Source organism: Bos indicus x Bos taurus, chromosome 7 (assembly GCF_003369695.1).
Source record: "Bos indicus x Bos taurus breed Angus x Brahman F1 hybrid chromosome 7, Bos_hybrid_MaternalHap_v2.0, whole genome shotgun sequence".
NCBI lineage: Eukaryota > Metazoa > Chordata > Mammalia > Artiodactyla > Bovidae > Bos > Bos indicus x Bos taurus.
This window is the reverse complement of record NC_040082.1, coordinates 84,842,896-84,867,583: the sequence shown is the minus strand read 5'-3', so window position 1 is coordinate 84,867,583 and position 24,688 is coordinate 84,842,896. Positions and strand designations below refer to the sequence as shown.

At 37.3% G+C, this 24,688-nt stretch overlaps 1 protein-coding gene across 2 annotated transcripts in view; it reads right to left on the bottom strand.

The window, feature by feature from the left end:
- Positions 1-12,812: 12,812 nt before the first annotated feature.
- Positions 12,813-24,688, bottom strand: part of SLC12A2 (solute carrier family 12 member 2) — a 93,900-nt gene continuing 82,024 nt past the window's right edge. Inside the window, exons 21-27 of one of the 2 annotated variants that reach the window (XM_027547032.1) lie at positions 23,493-23,540; positions 21,948-22,070; positions 20,351-20,462; positions 19,057-19,143; positions 18,597-18,732; positions 18,224-18,291; positions 12,813-15,665 (exon numbers count right to left, since the gene is read on the bottom strand). In XM_027547032.1, the coding sequence (XP_027402833.1) occupies positions 15,530-15,665; positions 18,224-18,291; positions 18,597-18,732; positions 19,057-19,143; positions 20,351-20,462; positions 21,948-22,070; positions 23,493-23,540 (710 nt within the window). In that variant the 3' untranslated portion in view covers positions 12,813-15,529. The remainder of the gene's footprint in view (positions 15,666-18,223; positions 18,292-18,596; positions 18,733-19,056; positions 19,144-20,350; positions 20,463-21,947; positions 22,071-23,492; positions 23,541-24,688) is intronic. The other variant, XM_027547033.1, reaches the window with a different exon arrangement.

The following is a 24,688-nucleotide window of genomic DNA, read 5'->3' as shown; positions in this document are numbered from 1 at the left end:
TAAAATGCCTTAAATCTAGTGGGTATTTAGAGGTCTCAGCGACTCCTTTCTCTCATCTATGTGACAAGAGCAGCGTTGGAGTATCCTGCAATAACTCTACCCCAAATTGTTTCCCAGGCAGTTCAATTACTCCGCCAGAGTCCACGTTAGTCTAAGAAAAACAAAGTTTTCTATTCTGAGGGAGACAAAATGTGCTAAGGAAAAAAAAGGAGCATCATCTCCGCTCCTGCGGGCAAGATCCAAGACTTCTTCCCTTCTCAAAAGAGAATGAAGTAAACATTCAAGTCACAGTCGTCGTTGTCGGCAGGAGCCACACGAGGGAGCCTCTGTCAGAGAAAACACACATTCTGCAGTTTCACACACCCTCTAGCGGGCAAGGCACGCAACGCTCAAATATAGCTTCCGCGTGGGGGAGAGGTGCTCCCTGCCTTGTGAGACAGGATCTCCACGTGAGGTGATCAGATCAGATCAGTCACTCAGTCGTGTCTGACTCTTTGCGACCCCATGAATCGCAGCACGCCAGGCCTCCCTGTCCATCACCAACTCCCAGAGTTCACCCAGACTCACGTCCATCGAGTCAGTGATGCCATCCAGCCATCTCATCCTCTGTCATCCCCTTCTCCTCCTGCCCCCAATCCCTCCCAGCATCAGAGTCTTTTCCAATGAGTCAACTCTTCGCATGAGGGGGCCAAAGTACTGGAGTTTCAGCTTTAGCATCATTCCTTCCAAAGAAATCCCAGGGCTGATCTCCTTTAGAATAGACTGGTTGGATTTCCTTGCAGTCCAAGGGACTCTCAAGAGTCTTCTCCAACACCACAGTTCAAAAGCATCAATTCTTCGGCGTTCAGCCTTCTTCATAGTCCAACTCTCACATCCATACGTGACCACAGGAAAAACCATAGCCTTAACTAGACGAACCTTTGTTGGCAAAGTAATGTCTCTGCTTTTGAATATGCTGTCTAGGTTGGTCATAACTGTCCTTCCAAGGAGTAAGCGTCTTTTAATTTCATGGCTGCAGTCACCATCTGCAGTGGTTTTGGAGCCCAGAAAAATAAAGTCTGACACTGTTTCCCCATCTATTTCCTATGAAGTGGTGGGACCGGATGCCATGATCTTCGTTTTCTGAATGTTGAGCTTTAAGCCCACTTTTTCACTCTCCACTTTCACTTTCAATCAAGAGGCTTGAGTTCCTCTTCAATTTCTGCCATAAGGGTGGTGTCATCTGCATATCTCAGGTTATTGATATTTCTCCCAGCAATCTTGATTCCAGCTTGTGTCTCTTCCAGTCCAGCGTTTCTCATGATGTACTCTGCATATAAGTTAAATAAACAGGGTGACAATATACAGCCTTGACGAACTCCTTTTCCTATTTGGAACCAGTCTGTTGTTCCATGTCCAGTTCTAACTGTTGCTTCCTGACCTGCATACAAATTTCTCAAGAGGCAGATCAGGTGGTCTGGTATTCCCATCTCTTTCAGAATTTTCCACAGTTTATTGTGATCCACGCGGTCAAAGGGGTGAGATAGGCACCAATTGCCCAGTGGGGCGGGGTCTCCGCGTGAGGGAGAGGCGCGCGTTGCCTGGTGGGAGGGGGTTGTTTCGCGGCCAGCGGTGATACACTTTGCTTCGCCCCTCAACACCAGAGAGCTGACGAGATCCTAGCCAGTCTTCAGTTCACTCTAATTGGAGTTTGATAACACTGAAGTCAAAATAAGGACGAAAGATCTTTTTAAAACGTTTAATAGAAAATACGTTCAAGTTACATTATTTTTTTCCCAAGACACTCCCCACCAAAGGTAAGACCTAAGTCACAATGACAGTTGTATTGCCTGGACGAGAGGGGACCAGAAGAGAGGAAGGAGGGAACAAGGAGAGAAAGGCAGGCGGGCAGACTCAAGGTTTTTCAGTTGGTCCGCACTTGAGTTTGGTGTGACCCAGGTTAAGCAGGAAAATCCCCTTCGTTTAGGATCCTGGGATTAAGACTGCAGGTTTAACAACAAATGAGGATCTGCTTCCATTTGTGTATTTTTCGACACAGGTTTCTCAAAACAGGTGGGACCGAAGTGTTCAATAATCCTCAAAGAACAAAAGCCACCAGGAAGCGTTTAAAGGGCAGTTAAGATAACAGCCTGGGCTTGGCCAAGGAGGTGACTAATTTCTTAAGCAAATACTTTGGCACCTAACTAAACACTGGCACCTTTTGCTTCTCGACTTGAGCTTTTCACCCCAACCCTATCACACTCAAATCAGGGTGGGCTGGAGCTCAGGGCTGTCCCTACCACGCTAACCCCCAAACTGGCTTCTCACACAGAGTTTGGGAGTTATATGGCCTGGGATTGACATTTTAAAAATACTTTTAAGGAGGGCGCCTTTGCCCAGCTCCCCAGCCATAAGCATCCTCCCTTGCTGTTCTCTGCTTCCTCCCCTTGTTCATGAGTCTTATTTATATTTGTTGTTGTTTAGTTGCTAAGTCATGTTCAACTCTTTTGCGCACCATGGACTGTAGCCCTCCAGGCTTCTCTGTCCTTGGGATTTCCCAGGTAAGAAGACTGGAGTGGGTTCCCATTTCCTTCTCCAAGGTATGTTCCTGACCCAGGGATGGAACCTATGTCTGCTGCATTGCAGGTGGATTCTTTACTGCTGAGCCATCAGGGAAGCCAAAGTATTACAGATATAATAACCAATAACTACATATTAAATGACCCCTTCTTCAAATAATTATATCCTAGTGATTAGCATGAAGGAGACCAAGTTACTGATGTGAAAGAATAGTTATTGTAGGTTTGGCCTCAAGAATTTAAACATATAAGAAAAACTGGAACTAGAACTACCTTATGACCCAGCAATCCCACTGCTGGGCATACACACTGAGGAAACCAGAAGGGAAAGAGACATGTGTACCCCAATGTTCATCGCAGCACTGTTTATAATAGCCAGGACATGGAAGCAACCTAGATGTCCATCAACAGATGAATGGATAAGAAAGCTGTGGTACATATACACAATGGAGTATTACTCAGCCATTAAAAAGAATACATTTGAATCAGTTCTAATGAGGTGGATGAAACTGGAGCCTATTATACAGAGTGAAGTAAGCCAGAAAGAAAAACACCAATACAGTATACTAACGCATATATATGGAATTTAGAAAGATGGTAACAATAACCCTGTATACGAGACAGCAAAAGAGACACTGATGTATAGAACAGTCTTTTGGATTCTGTGGGAGAGGGAGAGGGTGGGATGATTTGGGAGAATGGCATTGAAACATGTATAATATCATATATGAAACAAGTCACCAGTCCAGGTTCAATGCATGATACTGGATGCTCGGGGCTGGTGCAGAGGGATGGTATGGGGAGGGAGGAGGGGGGAGGGTTCAGGATGGGAAACACGTGTATACCTGTGGCAGATTCATGTTGATGTATGGCAAAACCAATACAATATTGTAAAGTTAAAAAATAAAAAAAAAGAAACATCTTATGCATATTATTACTATGTAGTTGTTACTGGTAGTTGTAGTTGTTACTGCTAAACCAAATCACCCATTTCAGAAAGCTCTGGTCCTAACAAAGTTCCATGCTTATAACTTCATCCATTCTCCTGTCGTCAGCAGACCTCCCGTTTATATAATTTTTTCATTAATTATTTCATTCAAAAATCCTGTATTTAAACCTTCTATCTGCTCACAACTAAGATAAGCCACTGGATATAACAAACTGATTACATCAGTTACTCAATCTAATTGGGAAATCAAATATATAACAATGCTACGGGCCAAGAAAAAAGGTGCAATGGCTACAGTGGTTTGGCAATGGGATGTCAGAGGAGTTTCACAAAGAAGCTGTCTTTTAAGCTGTGTTATAAAGAGCAAAATTTTTCCAGTTGGGAAGAATCATCTGTAATGTTTACATAACATTTTCTCATTCATATAGTTTGTATAACAGCATGGGTTTGGGAGATACTTGTTCTTTAGATACTTGACAAGATAAGGCATTAATGGCAGATGCTTTTTCACAATAATAAACAAATTTGTTAATTTTTAAAATATTTCCACACTCTCATTTAATTCCAAAATGTACTGATACCATAGTATCTGTGAAGTCAGAATGGAGTAAAGTGGGAGAGAGAAAGGATGTGAAAATCCCTAAAACTTAGATCAGATCAGATCAGATCAGTCGCTCAGTCGTGTCCGACTCTGCGACCCCATGAATTGCAGCATGCAGGCCTCCTTGTCCATCACCAACTCCCAGAGTTCACTCAGACTCACGTCCATCGAGTCAGTGATGCCATCCAGCCATCTCATCCTCTGTCGTCCCCTTCTCCTCCTGCCCCCAACCCCTCCCAGCATCAGAGTCTTTTCCAATGAGTCAACTCTTCGCATGAGGTGGCCAAAGTACTGGAGTTTCAGCTTTAGCATCATTCCTTCCAAAGAAATCCCAGAGCTGATCTCCTTCAGAATGGACTGGTTGGATCTCCTTGCAGTCCAAGGGACTCTCAAGAGTCTTCTCCAACACCACGGTTCAAAAGCATCAATTCTTTGGCGCTCAGCCTTCTTCACAGTCCAACTCTCATATCCATACGTGACCACAGGAAAAACCATAGCCTTGACTAGACGAACCTTTGTTGGCAAAGTAATGTCTCTGCTTTTGAATATGCTGTCTAGGTTGGTCATAACTGTCCTTCCAAGGAGTAAGCGTCTTTTAATTTCATGGCTGCAGTCACCATCTGCAGTGGTTTTGGAGCCCAGAAAAATAAAGTCTGACACTGTTTCCACTGTTTCCCCATCTATTTCCTATGAAGTGGTGGGACCGGATGCCATGATCTTCGTTTTCTGAATGTTGAGCTTTAAGCCCACTTTTTCACTCTCCACTTTCACTTTCATCCAGAGGCTTTTGAGTTCCTCTTCACTTTCTGCCATAAGGGTGGTGTCATCTGCATATCTCAGGTTATTGATGTTTCTCCGGGCAATCTTGATTCCAGCTTGTGTTTCTTCCAGTCCAGCGTTTCTCATGATGTACTCTGCATATAAGTTAAATAAACAGGGTGACAATATACAGCCTTGACGAACTCCTTTTCCTATTTGGAACCAGTCTGTTGTTCCATGTCCAGTTCTAACTGTTGCTTCCTGACCTGCATACAAATTTCTCAAGAGGCAGATCAGGTGGTCTGGTATTCCCATCTCTTTCAGAATTTTCCACAGTTTATTGTGATCCATACAGTCAAAGGCTTTGGCATAGTCAATAAAGCAGAAATAGATGTTTTTCTGGAACCCTCTTGCTTTTTCCATGATCCAGAGGATGTTGGCAATTTGCTCTCTGGTTCCTCTGCCTTTTCTAAAACCAGCTTGAACATCAGGAAGTTTCACGGTTCACATATTGCTGAAGCTTAGAATACCCACCATATATTCCTAATAGTACTTCACCTATCAGTCAAGGTTAAATAGAAAACACATTACATGGTCCATAGGGTTCATAAGATAAAAAACAAATCAGTTCTTTCGCTCATCATTCACTTCATTTAATCAGACATTCAGCAACCTTCAGTTCAGTTCAGTTGCTTAGTCGTGTCCGACTCTTTGCGACCCCATAATTCACAGCACGCCAGGCCTCCCTGTCCATCACCAACTCCCAGAGTTCACTCAAGCTCATGTCCATTGAGGCAGTGATGCCATCCGGCCATCTCATCCTGTAGTCCCCTTCTCCTCCTGCCCCCAATCCCTCCCAGCATCAGAGTCTTTTCCAATGAGTCAACTCTTTGCATCAGGTGGCCAAAGTATTGGAGTTTCAGCTTCAGCATCAGTTCCTCCAATGAACACCCAGGACTGATCTCCTTTAGAATGGACTGGTTGGATCTCCTTGCAGTCCAAGGGACTCTCAAGAGTCTTCTCCAACACCACAGTTCAAAAGCATCAATCCTTCGGTGCTCAGCTTTCTTCACAGTCCAACTCTCACATGCATACATGACCACTGGAAAAACCATAGCCTTGACTAGATGGACCTCAAGTGCCCATTAAATTGTAAGCCCTGCATAAGGTCACTGCGGCCAGGGTGCTTCCACACTGGTGTGAAAAACATAGAGCAAAGAAAGCAACTCCAAAAAAAAAAAAAAAAAGAAAGCAACTCCAGTGCAGGCAATGAGGCTATGGCAGGGGCAAGTGGATTAGCATAGAGGGGCAGAGCAGAAGAGGGACCTCTAATGCAGCCTTATGGAATCAGAAAACTTGCCGTAGCAGATGATTCAGAGCTTCATGTTGAGTAAGGTCAAGGACAGATCAGGTAGTTAAACTGGAATGTTCGAACTGCAAGGAAGCAAAAGCCCTGTGCAGATGGTTAGTCTGGTAGGAGTAGATAGCTCCCACTGGAAGTGGGAGCTGAAAATGAACCTAAAGAGAGGTTCATTTTCAGAATGATGTAATTAATATGGGAGGCAAAGAGACAAGTGAGAACTATATGATCTTTTTGGTCAGTCCACAAAGTTTGTGTCTAAGAGGGTTAGAAGAGAATAAAGATTTGGACTTAGTTTTAAGTGGGCTTTGCGTGGGTTTGCTGAAGAATTAGCATAGAAAACAGTTCAAAAGATAGAGTCAATGAATGCAGCTCTAAGGTGGCCCCTTAATTCCTCAGGAATGTATCCAGCATGTTCAGAGGGTATGGGGGGAAGAGAGCCTTTAGTAGAGAGGAGCCGCAAAACTTGGCCCACATCAATATCCAGGGAAGTACACCTCCACCAGGTGTGGGAATTACTCCTCTGCCCTGGCTTTATAATCCCAAATGGTTTCTTCTCATCATGTTAGAGTTAGAGCAGGCTTAACATTGTCCAGCTCCCAGTGTTGGAAATCAGAACTGAAGTCATAGCAAATCTATTGGTTGAACAAAGAGATTTGAGTTGTTTAGAAGGAAAACATCAATAAGATCAGGTGATGGATTGTGCTAAGGGATGAGCAAGAAAATAGTCACTCATGGTGCTGTGATTAACTGAGTATCATTTTATTTCTAATTTAGGAGAAATGGGGGAGAAAGAGCTTACATCAACTGAACACTGTCCATATGCCACCTGTTTACATAATTTATTTAAATCTCATAACCCCTCTCTGAAGTGGACAGTATTATCCTCATAGAAGAGTTAAAGAGCAAGACTTTATAGGGGCTGTGATCACAGTAAATAACAGGACAGGAACGGGGGTCAGGGTCAGTTTCTCTGGAAAGCCACGTCTACATTTTGATTTCTTCTCACAAGACAACCTTCCAGTATATCTATACTCAACTTCCCTGAAAAAAATATGCCTCCTGTAGTGACCAGAAAATAATATTCCTTTCACTGTACTATACTGTGACTTTATTTTTTAAGTTTAAGAGATAGCTCTTGTTTATCAGCTATTCCAGTATAACAAGTTCATCCAACAGAACATGTCAGCTTTCTCTCTCTTTAGCCTGAGCTAATTTGCAGCTTTCTGCCAAGGAGCTAGTTCTATGCCATGGTTTTAGAAATAGAAGAGTGTCTTTGATGTTTTGAAATAGTTAAGCATGTTGAAGATAGGAGTGTGACTTTTCCTTTATCTCCATATTGCTATTTGCAAGATAGTGATACCTTTTGGAAACTAATGAATATTTCCATAGATTTATATCTTAACACCAATACAGTATACTAACACATATATATGGAATTTAGAAAGATGCTAACAATAACCCTGTGTACGAGACAGCAAAAGAGACACTGATGTATAGAACAGTCTTGTGGACTCTGTGGGAGAGGAAGAGGGTGGGAAGATTTGGGAGAATGGCATTGAAACATGTAAAGTATCATGTATGAAACCAGATGCCAGGCCAGGTTCGATGCACGATACTGGATGCTTGGGGCTAGTGCACTGGGACGACCCAGAGGGATGGTATGGGGAGGGAGGAGGGAGAAGGGTTCAGGATGGGGAACACATGTATACCTGTGGTGGATTCATTTTGATATTTGGCAAAACTAATACAATTATGTAAAGTTTAAAAATAAAATAAAATTTTAAAAAATAAATAAATAAAAATTTTAAAAAAGAGAGAAAAAAAGACCTCATATTCCATGTGATTTAGGAAGGCGAGAATTAAATGCAGAGAGCATTGTTTCTTTTTTTGTTTCTTCAGCCATGACACCTGTGAAAATTAATGAAGGTGATAAGTCCAAGTGCGTTTCTTCCAAGGATCAGAAACAAATCCAATCAACAAATGAGAAAAAATATAAAAAGGAAAGGAATATATGAAATGATTAAGTTTGAAATTATAAAATCATGCTCCGATTGCTAGTAAATTTCAATACATAGGAATTAACATTTAATGAAGGATTATTAAAATTGACACAGCAAGAAATAGAAAACCTAAGCAAACTGTAACAGTGAAACAAAACCAACATAATTTACGTGTTGCTTCTAAAAAAGGTTCTAGTCTCAGTGATTTTTTTGGTAAATTATTTCAGTGGATAAATAGCTAATTGTCATGTTGGGTTCCAGAGCCTGAATCTTATCTTTAACTCATGTTCTAAACAACCCCTTTATTCTCCTGCCACATGCATATCTTTCCCCAAACTTACTCAGCTTCCTGTTTCAATATCAGATCCACCCATGGCCCAAGCCAGAAACTTTGATGTCTTCATCATCTCATCCCCTAGTCTCTCCACCTAACCTCATTACAATCCTATTGCCTTTAATTCTTTCTTGATATGGTTTCTGAATCTAAACTTTTTAATTCTTCCTGCTACTCAACTTGATTCAATCCCCCTTCATCCCTGACATTTCTAACTATTTTAACGACCTTCCATCTGATACTGATACCACCAGTGCCCACTGGCTCCCTACTGTAGCCCGAAGGTAATGGGTGTCTTCTAGAGAGGTTAATTCTGCACTACACTTTTTAAAACTTTGGGGGGCTTACCATTGTATGGGCATGGTTCAAGGGTAACAGAGTGATCTGCTGAGAATTTAGTGCAACATAGTTGGAAAAATCAACCAAACGGCTTTCAATTAGAAAAAGTATAGTACTCTGTTTTGGTGAGGGAAGATTCTGTTGTCATTCTAAATGCATTTCTAAATGGCTATTATATTTCTTGATATTGTAGGAAAAGCATACTCTTCTGTGATGTGGACCCTACTAAAAACAGGTTTTCTGCATTTTCCCACAAGCCACGAGGACCCATTGTCAGGGAAAGGGGAAGGGAAAGAAAGACTTGTTCTTGTTCTGGGTTGGGGGATTTTGCCCCCTGGAGTGGGCAGGGACTGGGGTGGGAGTTCTGGAGATACTAGCCTAAGGAGTAAGGACAAGAGGGGTGTGCAAATGGAGTTGTTGCAAACTAGGGAATCAAGAATCCTCCGCCAAATACCCTGTGAACAGAAAGTTTGAGGCTGTGATGGCTGTGGGACTGCTGGGCTAGGGTAGAAGGTGGGGAGTGGATGGATCATGGATGGGGGTGGAAGGTAGGGGTGGGAGTGGAAGGTGGGGAGCAGGGTGGAAAGCAAGGAATGGAGTGGATAGTGAGCATCTGAGTGCAAAGCTTGAGGGCCTAGTCAAGGTGTCAGTGGCTTGGGTTTGGCCTACAGAGCTGTTCACCTTTGAATCAACCTCTGGAACTTGGGCAAACCAGCACCTGAAGTTGCCAGTCATCAGTGTAGATCAAAGAGCTGAAGCAGCCCTTCCTTAATTTTCTGAGTGACTACATAAACACAAGAAACTATGGGCACTAGCTGCCAACACAGCACCCCCACTGCCTGTTTTTTGTTTTTTTTTTTACTACAGTCATTGAACTACTGAGATTGATCCCCGCCCCCGCCTCTCCCCCTAACTGCCCAGAAGCCATAGAGCACAATATGCCCTGACAGTCTTACCTGAAGAATCAAGTCAAGCCTAGAGAAGCAAACCAGAGAGAAGAAAAGGTAGACACAGAATTCTGATGACACTGTTCTGAGTCCCTGATTACACAAACTTGAGTCCAGGGACTCATCTCAATTGTCTTCCTGGACTGCTTTTTCTGTTAGTATGCTTTGGGTTCTATTCCTACCACTAAAGATGATCTAATACAGATAGAAAACACTCAGTAATGTGGAAGAATGGTTATTATCTGAATTAACAGCTGAGAGGAGATGGAAATAAGTGTACTCTTTAAGAGACTTGATGGGCATGGGTAAAGGATAAAGGGAACCATAAAGAAGGGGTTATACTGAAAAGCTGTGTTTGTGAAGGGGAGGAATTTCACTCAGAACAGAGACTGGCAGGAACAACTATATTTTAACAAACCCTCAAGGTGATTCCAATACACACTGAAGTTTGAGAACCACTGTTCTCAATACAATAATACACCTGTTTTAGTACATAATACCCTGTTATTCCCTACTGTCAAATCTCTGAAAAACATCAAGTGTGACGTTTACGTCAACAGTGTTAAACTCACAGGTGCATAGACAGTAAACAAAGGATTATCTTTATTGATGGAACAGCCATAGAAAAAGACTTCCTGAAAGAGATAGGTCATACTTCTGAATTTAGTACCATGTAACTAATAGGAGATGCTTATTAAAATCAACAGATTTTAAAATTCAGAAAAAAAAAACAAACCTAACTTCCATTCTTCACAATTCACTGTTTCCCAGAAGGAAGAGTGAATGCAAGACTTTCAGCCATAAAAGCAGTCTTTCACAATCCATGAACCTTTCTTGGAGTGTAACTTTCCATTCTACCACTCTCCACCCCAATTCCCAAATAGTCGTTGCCATCTTTTAAACATCTTGACTAGTAACACTCCTAGGAAACTCAAAGGAGTTTTCATGGCTTAAGCAAAAATGTGTGCTTGAAATAAAAGTAACCTGTGTTATACTGGTCATACAAACTCCTAAAACTTGCTCCTTTTCAAATTGTGATGACCTCCTTTTAAAGTGGCTTACTTGGGACTTAATTTTATTTAGAATGTAAAAGAGCAAATACAATCATACCTTATAGCAGTAGTTGTTATATGCCTTATGTGTACTATATATAAATCAAAACACGCTGCCTGCTTACTTTTAAAGTTTGTCTGTTATTAGATAGGAACTGGATATGAAATTATCTAGAAACGCAATTAACGTTTCTAGAATAAAACCTCTACAGTTCTTTACCTTCAAAGCTTATTTAGCAGTATTCTAATGAAATTCTGACAAATACTGAGTCTGAGGTGTCTGTTTTTACATTTCACATGGATCAGAAAAGTAAATGTCTTTTTCATTTGTAGTTTTGGATGGAATATCTTGCTAACTGGCATTCATATGATAGAAAAGAGGAACAAAGAATATGTGTAAACTATTATCTGGGGGAATGAGCTCCTGATCTGAGGACCACAGCCACAAGTAAGGCTGCAGGAGACAAAAAATTCAGACATATTCACATTTTCCTCTGAAACAGTAGTAACCTTGTCCAACACAAAATTCAGTGGTAGTTTCAACAGGGAAAAAATGGGCTGCAGTTCTCCTTAATGCTGCCATTTAACAGCCTACCTTAAACTCCTATGCCACAGGTAAAACAGGTCTATGACCACTGCTTCCAGATTCTATAAAAAGCAACGAGACTGCCCTCTTCAGGTATTCTAGTAGTCCCCCCCAAAAAGTGTGTCTGATTGGTTAATCCACCAACACCTTTCATGTACCTACTATCTGAACTAGCTAAACAGTACTTTCTGATGCGTGTATCCTAAACTTGTGCTGTTTTAACCATTATTTTGATGTTTTAACTACTTGTCTACCCAAATAAACATCAAACTATCATCTATTTCCTCTAATCCTATAAACATCCTGTTGATACATACATATGCATCCCGTTGACACATATCAAAGCATTTATCTTTTATTCCCCAAATAAAAACAAAACAAAAAACTCTGCTGGCTCAAAGACTTAATTACATTCCTGTTTTGAAAACCACTGGATGCTCTGATAGTAAATGTCACAATCATAGCTGCCTTTGAATTCTCTCTTAACCCCCCCTCCTATTCCACAAAGAAGTGAGTAAACCTGAATAGCAGCTTTTTGAGGAATAAGCAAAAAGCAAAGATCATACAATGGACACTTACATTTGTTTCAGATCTATTAGATAGCCTGTGCCCAGTATATACTTGTAACTGTAATTTGTATTACCTGAGCACAAACTTCCTGGGCAGGTAAGTATGAGTAGTTTGGAAATGACCATTCTAAACCAGTAATTAAGTTATGGATCAGGCAGCAGTGACTGAATAATGGTGATATGCGTGAAGATGAAAGATCTGTGCTCTAGACCAGTATCCTTTGTTGATTTATCACATGATCTTGGGAAACTCGCTACAATTCTCCAAGCTACTTTCTCAAGAGTAGGAGAGAGAGAAACAGCTGTCCCGCACATATAATACACCTACTGTAATGTTCAAATGGTAAAGTGAAAATGCTTTGTAAAACTGTAAATTAGCTTTGCCAAAAATCTTAGCAAGAAATGAATCAGATTATACTCAGGGACTGTGAATCCATTTTAATATTCTACTTTCTTCACTCATAAACACATGATTTAACCAAAAGACAAATAAAGCAGAATTAGAAAAGTTAAATGATTTATAAAATATCAAAATGAGCTGTGTCTGATATAGCTCAATCTGTCAAGAAAATTAGTGATTACTCCAAAGGTTTAAGGATAGTGAACAACTTCAAACAACTTTTCCAAACAATGAATATTAGGGTAAAAGCCATTTTAAAAAACTCAAGACATCCATGAAATAAGTTGTATAAATGAGATAAAAATCACAGAGTTGACAGGGATTTATAAAATGGATAAAATGAATAGACATTAAATTGTTTTAATGAATCCACTTCCTTTATTGCAGTAACTTCTGTACAAAGCAGCAACTGCAATACTCAACGTTAAAACATTAGAAAAGCATTTGTGTGACAGTTATAGTACAGTATTATCAAAATATTACATTTTCAAACTTAGTAAACATTCACCAGAGCTCAAATCTTTAAATTATTTTTCCATAGTCTTTAAAAATATGTAATGTCAGAAAGCATAAAAAAAGAATGTAAAAGGAAACCTAAAAATACAAATGAAATAATGTGACAAATAAATATGTGATTTAATTAACTGTTAATAATCAGCTTAACACCATCATTCTTTAAACCCACTGAATTTTTACCTAGAGAAATAATGAACGGTCATATGCCATTGCATAACTGTTTATTTCCAAGTTATCAGCAATGATTAGAACTTAAAATTTTTGGCATTAAAACAATCAAATTCAGCATAAATAAAATAGAGTAGAATAGCTTCAACACTGGCTAACATTTCTAAGAATTAATTGTTGAAATTTATCAGAGATAGCACAAAAACAACCTTGAAAAATCTGACCTGGTATCTAGTGTTAAGTAAAAGTAATGCATTTCTTTTTAAGTGAAAAGTTTCTTACATTATTTCACAGACAATATTACCCTCCCCCATTATGTATATTTAGATATATTTTATGTACTTTATACACATATGTATGATGCATGACATTTGGTTCCTGCAGTACAGATCACAACAAGGTTTTCCTGAATGGGAAAAACTTAAAAAAAGAAAAAGTAAGTGTACCTGTGCACATTTCAAGATAGCAGCACTCAGTTATGCCCTATTAACCATTTAAAAAGTTGAGACATGATATTGTTTATTGAATATGACATTTTTACTGTCTTTCCTCTTAAACACTACAAAACCTCCAAAAAATGGTACAATGGTGTGAGTTATAACATAGGAAAAAGTTTTTAGGAAAACAATTACCTCATTCTCTTAACATTCTGAATTTAAAATTACTATCAGATCTCTGTTATGATATTAACTTAGTTCATACTCATGCAGCAAAGATATTGCACTACTGAACAACAGTAGTAATTTTATATTTTCGAGATTCATGAACACCTACATAAATTCTTCACCAGTGAAACTTATACCAGTGAACACACTGAAGAGTACTTTAGATGAAACATTCTCCATTTCCTAATCGAATGATAACTGTGTGAAGTTACATGCCCTTCCAGTGATCACATTTGTTCTCCATGAAACCTGTCTTTCAATCTGTGAACTCATAAACAAAAAATTTAATATGATAAATCTTAACACTTTAAAATGCAAACAACCATTGTGGCGTCATAAATACACATATGCATATGTGTATGCATATATACACACACACATACAGATATGTAGACATACAATCCCTTGAAATGTTTCTAGGAAATCCTTCCTTGAATAAAAACAAAAAATTCACATTAATAATTGCATATAAAGCTTTTAGTAACAGTACATACGCACTGTCCAAATTGTACTAGTAGACTATGATGTCAAAACAGACTTTTCAAAAGCACAAACTGGCAGTTTTTCTTAACACAAAAGTTTTAAAGTATTAAGAATGGATTAAATTTAAATGTCCAGAATAATCTGTTCAAACCTGAGTATATTAATTAAGACTATGTACTTGACAGTTGAATGAATTAAGCCTAAGAACATTTCACTAAGAAACCAGTGGTCCATTTAACCATTTGATGAAACAATAAATATTTTAATGATTTATAAAAAGGATGATATAGTGATATTCCATATATTTATTGAAATATTCTATTAAATGACAATGCTTTGTCTAATTTTAACCAGGAAAGTCTTTTAGCACTTTGTAAAACTCCCTCAGATTTGAGGAAAATTCTAAATTAGGACAGATCTTTCTTCTAATAAATATAAATGATTTTAAAAGATTTTCTTTAGAGAATGACAATATGTGATTTTTCAGGATGGTATATAGAAGTACTGGATAAATCTTCAACCTCCCCTAAGGATTCAAATAATAATAATCAAAAAAGATATAAATAACAGCCAATTAGAGGTTTTAAAAAAAAGGTTTATTGGGCTTTTTTCTCCCTAGATCTACATTTATACATCCTAACGCAAACCTAACCTTAGGGTCACTTTTCGGTTCTCATATTTTTTCCCTTGCATTTTCATTAACTAGCCCTAATTCTCGCCTAACAAACACATTTACAAAAGTAATAGAAAACATACAGTACTCAACACTAATTGGTCAATGGAAAAAGAAAAGCAGTGTCCATTTTAAGGTGGGAAAGATTAGAAATAAAAATAGCTGAAGGCAAAGTTCGACATTCTACAAATTTATAAAAGAGGATATATGGATGAAATTTGGTTAATTTCAGAAGGCACCTCAAGGCTAAAGGCTTTTTGTACTCCTTTCATCAATCAAAAAATAACACACTTTTATTGCTATTCAAGTAGCAAAGGAAAAACTTTACTCTCACAAGCTTCAGTCCAACAAGGAATCATCATTCACTAAGACTGAAATACAGAATTGACTAAAACTGAAGTCTCCATACATATATCAATGGAGCAACTTCCCTGTGTGCTTTCAAATTAATGAAATAGTGAAAAAAAGTCACAGTTCACCATTGTGATGTTGAAGATTTCAGTGATAGTTACTTCACTAGGCACTGAAGTACCGTCTGGAGGGCTGTCCACTGTGCAGATAAAACACTTAAGAATAGAAGGTAAGGACACTCTGATGATTCCCACGGACTAGGAGAATTGGTGGCAGGTTCTTGGATAGAGCTTCTAACCATGCCATGTAGAGAGCACTAGACACAGCACCTTTTCGTGCAACTGGGAGACTCCTGGTATCAAAAAACAACAAGAAATTAAACTAAGCTAAGAATAAAATAATAAAAACTATAAGTCACAGTAATAGTAACTAAAAATTACTATAATTACAATATATGCTGTAACAACTACTATACCATATATTCCTTTTTTTTTTCAAGTTTGAACAAAGTATTTCTTACAAAATATCTTAAGAATAGCAAATTTTTGTTGTTCAGTCGCTCAGTCGTGTCTGACTCTTTGTGACCCCATGTACTGCTTCCTTGTCCTTCACCAACTCCCAGAGCTTGCTCAAACTTGTATCCATTGAGTCAGGGATGCCATCCAACCATCTCATCCTCTGTCATCCCCTTCTCCTCCCACCTTTAATCTTTCCCAGTACCAGGGTCTTTTCTAATGAGTCAGTTCTTTGCATCAGGTAGCCAAAGTACTGGAGTTTCAGCTTCACCATCAGGCCTTGCAATGAATATTCTGGATTGATTTCTTTTAGGATGGACTGATTTGATCTCCTTGCAGTCCAAAGGACTCTCAAGAGTCTTCTCCAACACCATAGTTCAAAAGCATCAATTCTTCAGTACTCAGCCTTCTTTATGGTCCAACTCTCACACCCACACATGACTACGGGAAAAACCATAGCTTTGACTATACGGACCTTGGTCGGCAAAGTAATGTCTCTGCTTTTTAATATGCTGTGTAGGTTAGTCATAGCTTTTCTTCCAAAGAGCAAGTGTATTTTAATTTCATGACTGCAGTCACCATCTGCGGTGGTTTTGGAGCCCTTAAATGAAATCTGTCACGGTTACCATTGTTTCCCCATCTATTTGTCATGAAGTGATGGGACTGGATGTCATGATCTTAGTTTTCTAAATGTTGAGTTTTAAGCCAACTTTTTCACTATCCTCTTTCACCTTCCTCAAGAGGCTCTTAGTTCCTCTTCACTTTCTGCCATAAGGGTGGTGTCATCTGCGTATCTGAGGTTATTGATATTTCTCCCGACAATCTTGATTCCAGCTTGTGCTTCATCCAGCCTGGCATTTCGCATGATGTACTCTCCATATAAGTTAAAAAAGCAAGGTAACAATATACAGCCTTGATCCTCTCCTTTCCCAATTTGGGACCAGTCTGTTGTTCCATGTCTGGTTCTAACTGTTGATACTCAACCTGCATACAGGTTTCTCAGAAGATAGGTAAGGTGGTCTGGTATTCCCATCTCTTCAAGAATTTTCCACAGTTTGTTGTGATACACACAGTCAAATGCTTTAGCATAGTCCATGAAGCAGGTGTTTCTCTGGAATTTTCTTGCTTTTTTTATGATCCAGTGGATGTTGGCAATTTGATCTCTGGTTCCTCTGCCTTTTCTAAATCCAGCTTGAACACCTGGAAGTTCTTGGTTTACATACTGTCGAAGCCTAGCTTGGAGAATTTTGAGCATTACTTTGCTAGCATGTGAAATGAATGCAATTGTGTGATAGTTTGAACATTCTTTGGCACTGCCTTTCTTTGGGATTGGAATGAAAACTGACCTTTTCCAGTCCTGTGGCCACTGATGAGTTAGTATCTAAAATTAAACCTCAAATCTCCCCTTATAATTGTTTTAGGAGAAAGGGATATTTCTATCTGAATTTTGATAGTGGTAACTACATACGGATGAATGAAATTCAAACATAATTAATTCTATATATTAATGTTCAATTTCTTGTACCTATCTCTGAGCTTTCATTTTCATTTGTAGGTAGTGGATGTATGTCCAGTTGCTCCATAGAGTGTTTTTCTCTAGATTTCTATGTTTTAGTGACTTCCATTACAGATACTTGGTTACCATCAGCAAAATTGGAAATTTCCTGGTGTAGTCAAATTTCCTGGTTGTTAGTCAAAATAGCAATCTTTTGGTATTACTTAGTTTCATAATTTGACATGTTTCCAGAGATCTGAGCCTTTTTTACCTATATAAGGACCAGGCTCCAGGACTTAGAAAATTTGGGTTCAAGAAAGATCTAGGCAACCTGGTTTAGTGAAAGAAAAGCCAGAGTGAGCACAAGTATCTAAATTCAATGCAAAGACATTGTGTCTATATGACATTTTGTATGTGGGAACTTGGGAGTGGGAATTCAGATATGAACCATGTTTTAAATTTAATCCTTAGCCTAACTTGATGGAATTATTTCTATGAAGAAACTGTCTAGGAACCAAATTTCAACTTGCAGCCCCATTACCCGACAAATGTTGATGGTTATGCTGTGGTATTTCCAGGTTATGCTGTGGTATTTCCAAAGCTAAGGAATTTTTTAAAAGTGGGAAAAAGCATAAAGGAAAAAAATCCCAGAATATGCTACGATGATAAGGAATTATTTAGATTTATATAAGCTTAAGGTAAATATTTTTGTTTATCTTTCTTATCTTATATGATTTCTTCATATGCTTAAAGCAAAATGTATTAAAAAAAAGTTTGTTTTTCTCTCATAACCACTAAGTTATTATGGTTATAGATATATTTTTGGTAGAAGAAATGAATCCTAATTGAATTATCATAAAATGAATAGCCAAGAAAATCTTAGTATAGGTTATTACTTACATGACAATGATATTAGCTGTGTTTGAATGTTCCTTTAATAATTCATTTAACCTGATCTGCCGGTATGTCTGAAATGAAACATAACAGTCATTCTTAGTCCTTTCAAAAACTGAAATTTTCCCTGGTACATAAAACTATAGATAAAAAGAAACCAAAATCAATTTTGGTATAATAAAAATATCCATTCCCAAACTTAAAAAAAAAAAAATCAGTGCTTTGCACTATCCAAATATAAGTACAACTTAAAGTAGATTTAGTTTACACAACTAGTTCTTTTCATAACCAACTGTAGTTCTTGATATTTATTTCTTAAGTATTTTCTAAAAAAACCACAAGGAAGATTAATGAAAAGGAAGCAGGAGAGAAAGAATACCTTGGTCTTATAAAGTTCAAGCTCATTATCTGTTATTCGCCATGGTTCATCTTCTTTCATTTTATCTGCAATATCTTGTTCTTTATCATCTTCATGAAGTCTGTATGGCTCAATCATTTCATCAAAAGCTACAATACTTAAAAAAAAAGGAATACAGACAGTTAATATGTATGTTTGGGATGGGTGCAGAAATGTAAACTGAAGTATAAGGCATATTTGGGGGAACAGGAGATAAAGACAGAAAGGAAACAAGACAGACTATAAAGGGCCCTTTGGACTTACTTCAATATCTGCAATGTCAGTCAGTTATCTGCTAGCTTAAGAAAAAGTTGACTTCACATGTAACTAAAAGCAGGCAAAACCCCCAGGTAATTAAGTTAAATGACCTATTACAGTGTCTGAGTAGGTCATCCATAAAACAATCAGAAATTTATACAAAACAATTTATCTAATAACTTACTTTTCTTTCTTTGGTTTAGTATTAATATCTCCTAAGACCATGATATCAGAGAAGTCTATCCGGAACTTGCTAAGCAAAGTAGCCATCCTAGAACAAAAGTGAACAGCACTGATATACATGAAGGCTGTATACAGAAATATTTTTATTCTATTTAGGGCTGACTCCATATGATTTATAGGAAAGAATGATTTACAGGAAAAGTATGTCAGGTGCTGAGCAAAATCCATCGAATTAATTTATACTACTCATTCACAAAGTAGACATCTAAATTATCTAGAAACTTGCATTGTATTCTCTTACATTCTCTGAATTTTTCCTTAGTATCCAATGGACAGAGGAAGACAATAATTAAATTTGAATGGCACCTAGTTTTTTAATTTTAGTCAGTTTGTATATGTACATGAATTTCAATAAAAACTGGTAAACAGTTATTTGTAACAAATAGAAACAGGGAACGTTTATGAGGAAGGTGTCAATAAGTACTAGGTTTTAAAGAATGGAGTTATTTTAACACAGAAGGGAGGCTAGTGAAGAACTATTTGTAGTAGAGAGATGAGAGCAGGCAAAGAAGTAAAAGTCTGAAATCATATGTATGTTTAGGGTGGGTGCAGAAATGTAAACTGAAGTATAAGGCATATTTGGGCAAACAGGAGATAAAGACAGAAAGGAAACAAGACAGACTATAAAGGGCCCTGATTGTCACACAGGCTTTCTATGGTATGTAACAGAGAAGAAGTTAAAATTCCTTGGGGCAGAGGTGTCACATGATCAAAGCTTTTCTTTCCAAACATGAAATTAGGAGCATATGTACAATATATTATGAAATAGTCAGAAATGAGACAGAGGGTACTTACAGAAGCACTGAAACCAGAACTAGAATTGTGTGACAGGACAGACAGAAATGAGAGAATGGACAAGGCCATCATGCATTTCTGTTGTCTAGAAGTCTGAAAAGTATAATACATATATGGATATATAACTTTTGTGCACTTTTTACCCTGCTAATTTTTCTTCATAAAAGGCTGATTAATGCTTCTATGCTACAAGTATTTAAAGATGTTCTAAAATGTCAACATATTAAAAATACTACATGTGAGTAAAACCAAGAATCTAAACTTGAACATTAAGACTAAATTAAAGAGAATGAGGTTTTATTTTAGACTCTTCAGCTTCGCTACAGAACAGAGCAACATTACTGACATTTTCTGTACTGTCTAATTGTTACCCTACCAAACCGATATTGAGATAATGAAATACTATTAGATAAAAGCTCATCAGTTTAAAACAGACTTACGCTCTTCGGTCATGGTCTATTCTATTTATTTTTCCACCAATGAATACTCTGATCTTACAATCTTTCCACTTTTTCTTGGTAGTCAGAAGATAAGGTATCAATAAAGTCAAACCTAAGTCATAAAAATATAACAGATCATTTATATTTAACATTGATTTCTCAATTAAAAACTTTTAATTCAAGTTAGCTGCTAAAAACTTCTTTACCACACCTCAATATATAACAAACATTTTTTTTCTGTCCTGCCTGTAATGATTCAGTCAAAAATCCACTTGGCAGACCTGAATAAGGAGGGAGGTCCAGTGAAGACAAGGCCCATGTCATGAAAGCAAAAAATGAGGTACTGACCTTGAAGGGTAGGGAGATTTGTTATATCAGGACTGAGAAAAAGAATGTTCACTGAAGCTAATGGGAGTCATGTTTCGAAACATGAAAAGGGAGAAGCTGGAGCAAAGCCTGCAGTGTTGGCAATGGAAGTGGTTTCAATCTACACATGTACATACAAATAAGTGCTGTGTGTGTTTCCTACATCTGTCCACTGAGAGGGCATGGAAGCAGTGACACCCTAGTAGAAACGGGCGTATCTAATGCTCTGACCGATGTTTCTAAATACTGTTCTTCACTGAAAGGAATCAAGGCTCTTTGGATTAAAGGGTCATTCAAGTGCTGATGCAGGTGAAGTACAAAACTGAGCCTGGAACATCATATTTTATCATAAAATAAAGAATGATCGGGACATGACAAATGGACACAGAAGTCAGCCTAAAGAGGATACTGCTGGTCAAATCTGGGACATCAAAATAAATTATAAAAATGAAAAATGCTAACCCACTGAATATAATTGGAGACTGTTAAGTCCACACAAATAGAAGTAAAGAGAAAGCTCTTCTTTATAGTTAAACACCAGATAAAACTAATAAATAAGGAAAAAATGATGGGATTGGAAAAATCATCATTTGGAAACCACATATACACCATAACAATAACAGCAAAAATAAATTCAGGTGGAAATATCAATGTGTGCTCAAGATGGTGGCAAAAATCACAGCAACAATAGAATATTTACATGGTCTCAAAGAAATTGCCCATGCCCCAAATACCCGTAATTATAAAAGGTGGCAATAATAGCTTTTCAGTATATAAACACAGTGAAAGCCACCTTACTCAAAGGTCAAAGCTACTTTCACCAGTGATGAGACGAATCAACATCAAGAGCCACCTGATGAGATGCAGACAGAAGGCACGGCATCACTCTTGTGATATTCCTACCCAAAATACATAACTTGAAACTAATGATTATGAATCATTAAACAGCACCTCAAATCAAGTGACATTCTACAAAACGGTCTAATTTTTTAAAAAAATTTTCAAGTCATAAAGCTCAAGGAAGGGCTGAGCAACTTTCAAACCAAAGGATACTGAAGAGAGATGACAACTAAGTGTGATGCCTGATTCTGGAACTAATCCTAATGCTTTGGGGAATGTTGGCCTAATGGGAATGGGTCAGTGAGTAAAGAGTACATGCTATTTCCTAATACCACCCCCACAACTCCAAAAAATTTAAACTTATTAAAAAAAAATAGGTTAGCAACCTTACCTCCATCATCAAAAAGCCACCAGACGTCAATAGTATTCTTTCCCTGTTTTTTCTGAAATTGTGTACTAGCTTCAAGAAGCTTTTGGTCAGCTACGTTTAAAGGCACAGCAGGGCCTTTGGATTCTGAAGGATTAAGCAGAAAAATAAGATATAAGAGAGGTAAATCTTAAAGTATATCTTGCTAAATTCCTATAGTTCCCTAACTTTTGTATATTCAGATGTTTATAATGAAAGACAATTATATACATGGCATTCTTCACGACACAATTGCTTGTAATTTGAACATACTTTTAAATGATTATAGATAAATATATCTATACTCATCCAAACTACCTTGCCTAATTTCTAATATTTTGAAGCATTCTGAATGAAAGAGAATCACAAAAACCAGTAAATAAAATTATAACTGCTAGATTTTGACTTTTGAAAAGCTGTTTTAGGCTGACTGGGCAAAGTAAGTTTATCCCTGTTCCATGAAGATATTTCTTTTGTAATTTGGTTTCTCAATAATTTAAAGCTCAAAAATATTTAAAATAAATGTTTTTATCTGTAATATAAAAGACAGAAGGAAGTGGGAGACATATCAATACAATCATGCAGTTATCACAGTAAAACCTCTCACTGTTTCACTGAAGAAGGAAAAACTCCCTCATCTTTACCTAACTCTGTCCCCTCAATATGTGAGGCCCAATTCTAAAGCCATATAAGCACCAAATCTTTCTGTGAACCACAAAAAGAATGTGGGAACTCCCAGGAAGAGCACCCATTTGCTGCAGGTTTAAAGAACAATTTGTCAAGGGAATTCTCATTTACATCGCTAGGAATTAAAAAGGACGAAAAAAATCAGCACTGACTGTGAGCAAGCAAATGACTACAATGAAATCCCTATACCAAATTTTAAAAGCATAAATCCACAGAAAGAAATCTGATCACTTCTGAAGAATGTCTTATCATTCACGTTTCATGCTGCCATGATGTATGCAAACATGACGAATGACTTTGCATGATGAAATAATATGGCTACCAAACCACACTGCTCCATAACTCTCACCTCTATCTCCTTCTCATAAAATTCATGTACGTTGACATGACTGTATCTCCCAAACGCAGCAGGACTGTGAGAAATATTGTAATTTTTGAAATGAGAAATATATTAGTATCAAAATTAAGGACTTGGCTGGGTACAACTGATGGTAAAGAATGCAAGTGACACTGTAAATAAACCTATTTCAGTGTCTCTACTTATCATCTAAACCATGCAGTTTAAAATATAAAATTAAAATACTGACTTTCAGGATTTGAATATTCCTGAAATGCTACTATGATTTAAAAGAATTTGTTTTTGACATATCACCTTTTCCTGGGATGATTTAATGCTTTATTTGGACCAGTCATTATTTTTCTAATCTGCATTTAATAAATAACTGTAACATCACCTCACCATGAAAATAAAAACCAAGGTAAAGAAAGAAAATAATAAAATTGGAGTTAAAGAATTAACAGTATGAGAAAGGAGATTAAAATAAAATGATGAAAAATGCCTGCCTTTTTTCAACAGTGGTTGAGTTGGAGTCTTGCCATCCTCTTCCTCATCTAGATTATGTTTAAGAAACACAAAATATAAGTTAATTGCCTTTTTATTAATAAAATAATGAAAATGTAACTAGAACACATTTATAAGCAAACATAGTATGAAGAAACAGTGTGAAAAATAATTAAGACTGAAGATATTTCTAGACTGAGTGTTCAGGATTGAAAAAGCAAACATGTTAGATTCCTCCAACAGGGCTACTGAGTAACACCCGCCCCTAAATTTTATTCTGGTAAAACTGGCAAAAACTAGAATTTTTTTTGAACTTTTAAACTGGCAAACTTGAAGTCAGTTGCTATGGCTTACAGAGTAGAAACATGATATCAAAAAATTGATGTTGCAGTCAAACATGCCACTGTATCATTTGCAAATGGCTGCCAAGTAATTTTAGAAGCACAGATATTTGGTTTTTGTAAAAATTAATTACCACTTGAAATATTAAGGCATTTGATCAAAGACAAGAGTCTTATGGTTTATATAAAACGCCAGGTTATACAGGAGTGATTTTTCAAATATATAAATTTGTATATACATACATATATGTGTATGTGTGTGTGAGTATATGCATATATGTAGCATATACCAGTCCATTTATATTTATGTATCTATAAATATTTCCCAGAATTAATATTTTTCTTAACTTAAATTTTTTTTTCTTAAAATAAGCTATACTATTTGTTTAAGGCACATAAAACTCCCAGCTTGGACAGGAAAGAGTACACTACAGTGACGGGCTCTTGAGTCAGACTCCCAGCATTTCAAGAGTACCTCTAAACCTTTTTCTAGTGGTGTGACCTTGAGCTAATTACTTAAGGCCTCACTTTCCTCATTTGTTAAAAGGTTGAACAATACCTACCTCTTAAAGTTTTTATGTTGCAAGCATTAATGCACTGAGCTCAGTGCCTATCATAAAATGTGTATTCAAAGGGGACTCTTTTTGTCCCTCTGCATACTACAGGCCTCAATAAGACAGACATACGAAATATAAAAACAATAACAGAATATTTATCATTCTGCAGGCTTTTTATATAAACTTTTCTACATTTTCCATGTAATTCTGAAAATAGCTAAATAGAAAGCTAACAAAATAAAATGTATGCTATTTTTGAATGCTAATTTTTATGCATGTTATGGAATAAGAAACATTTCA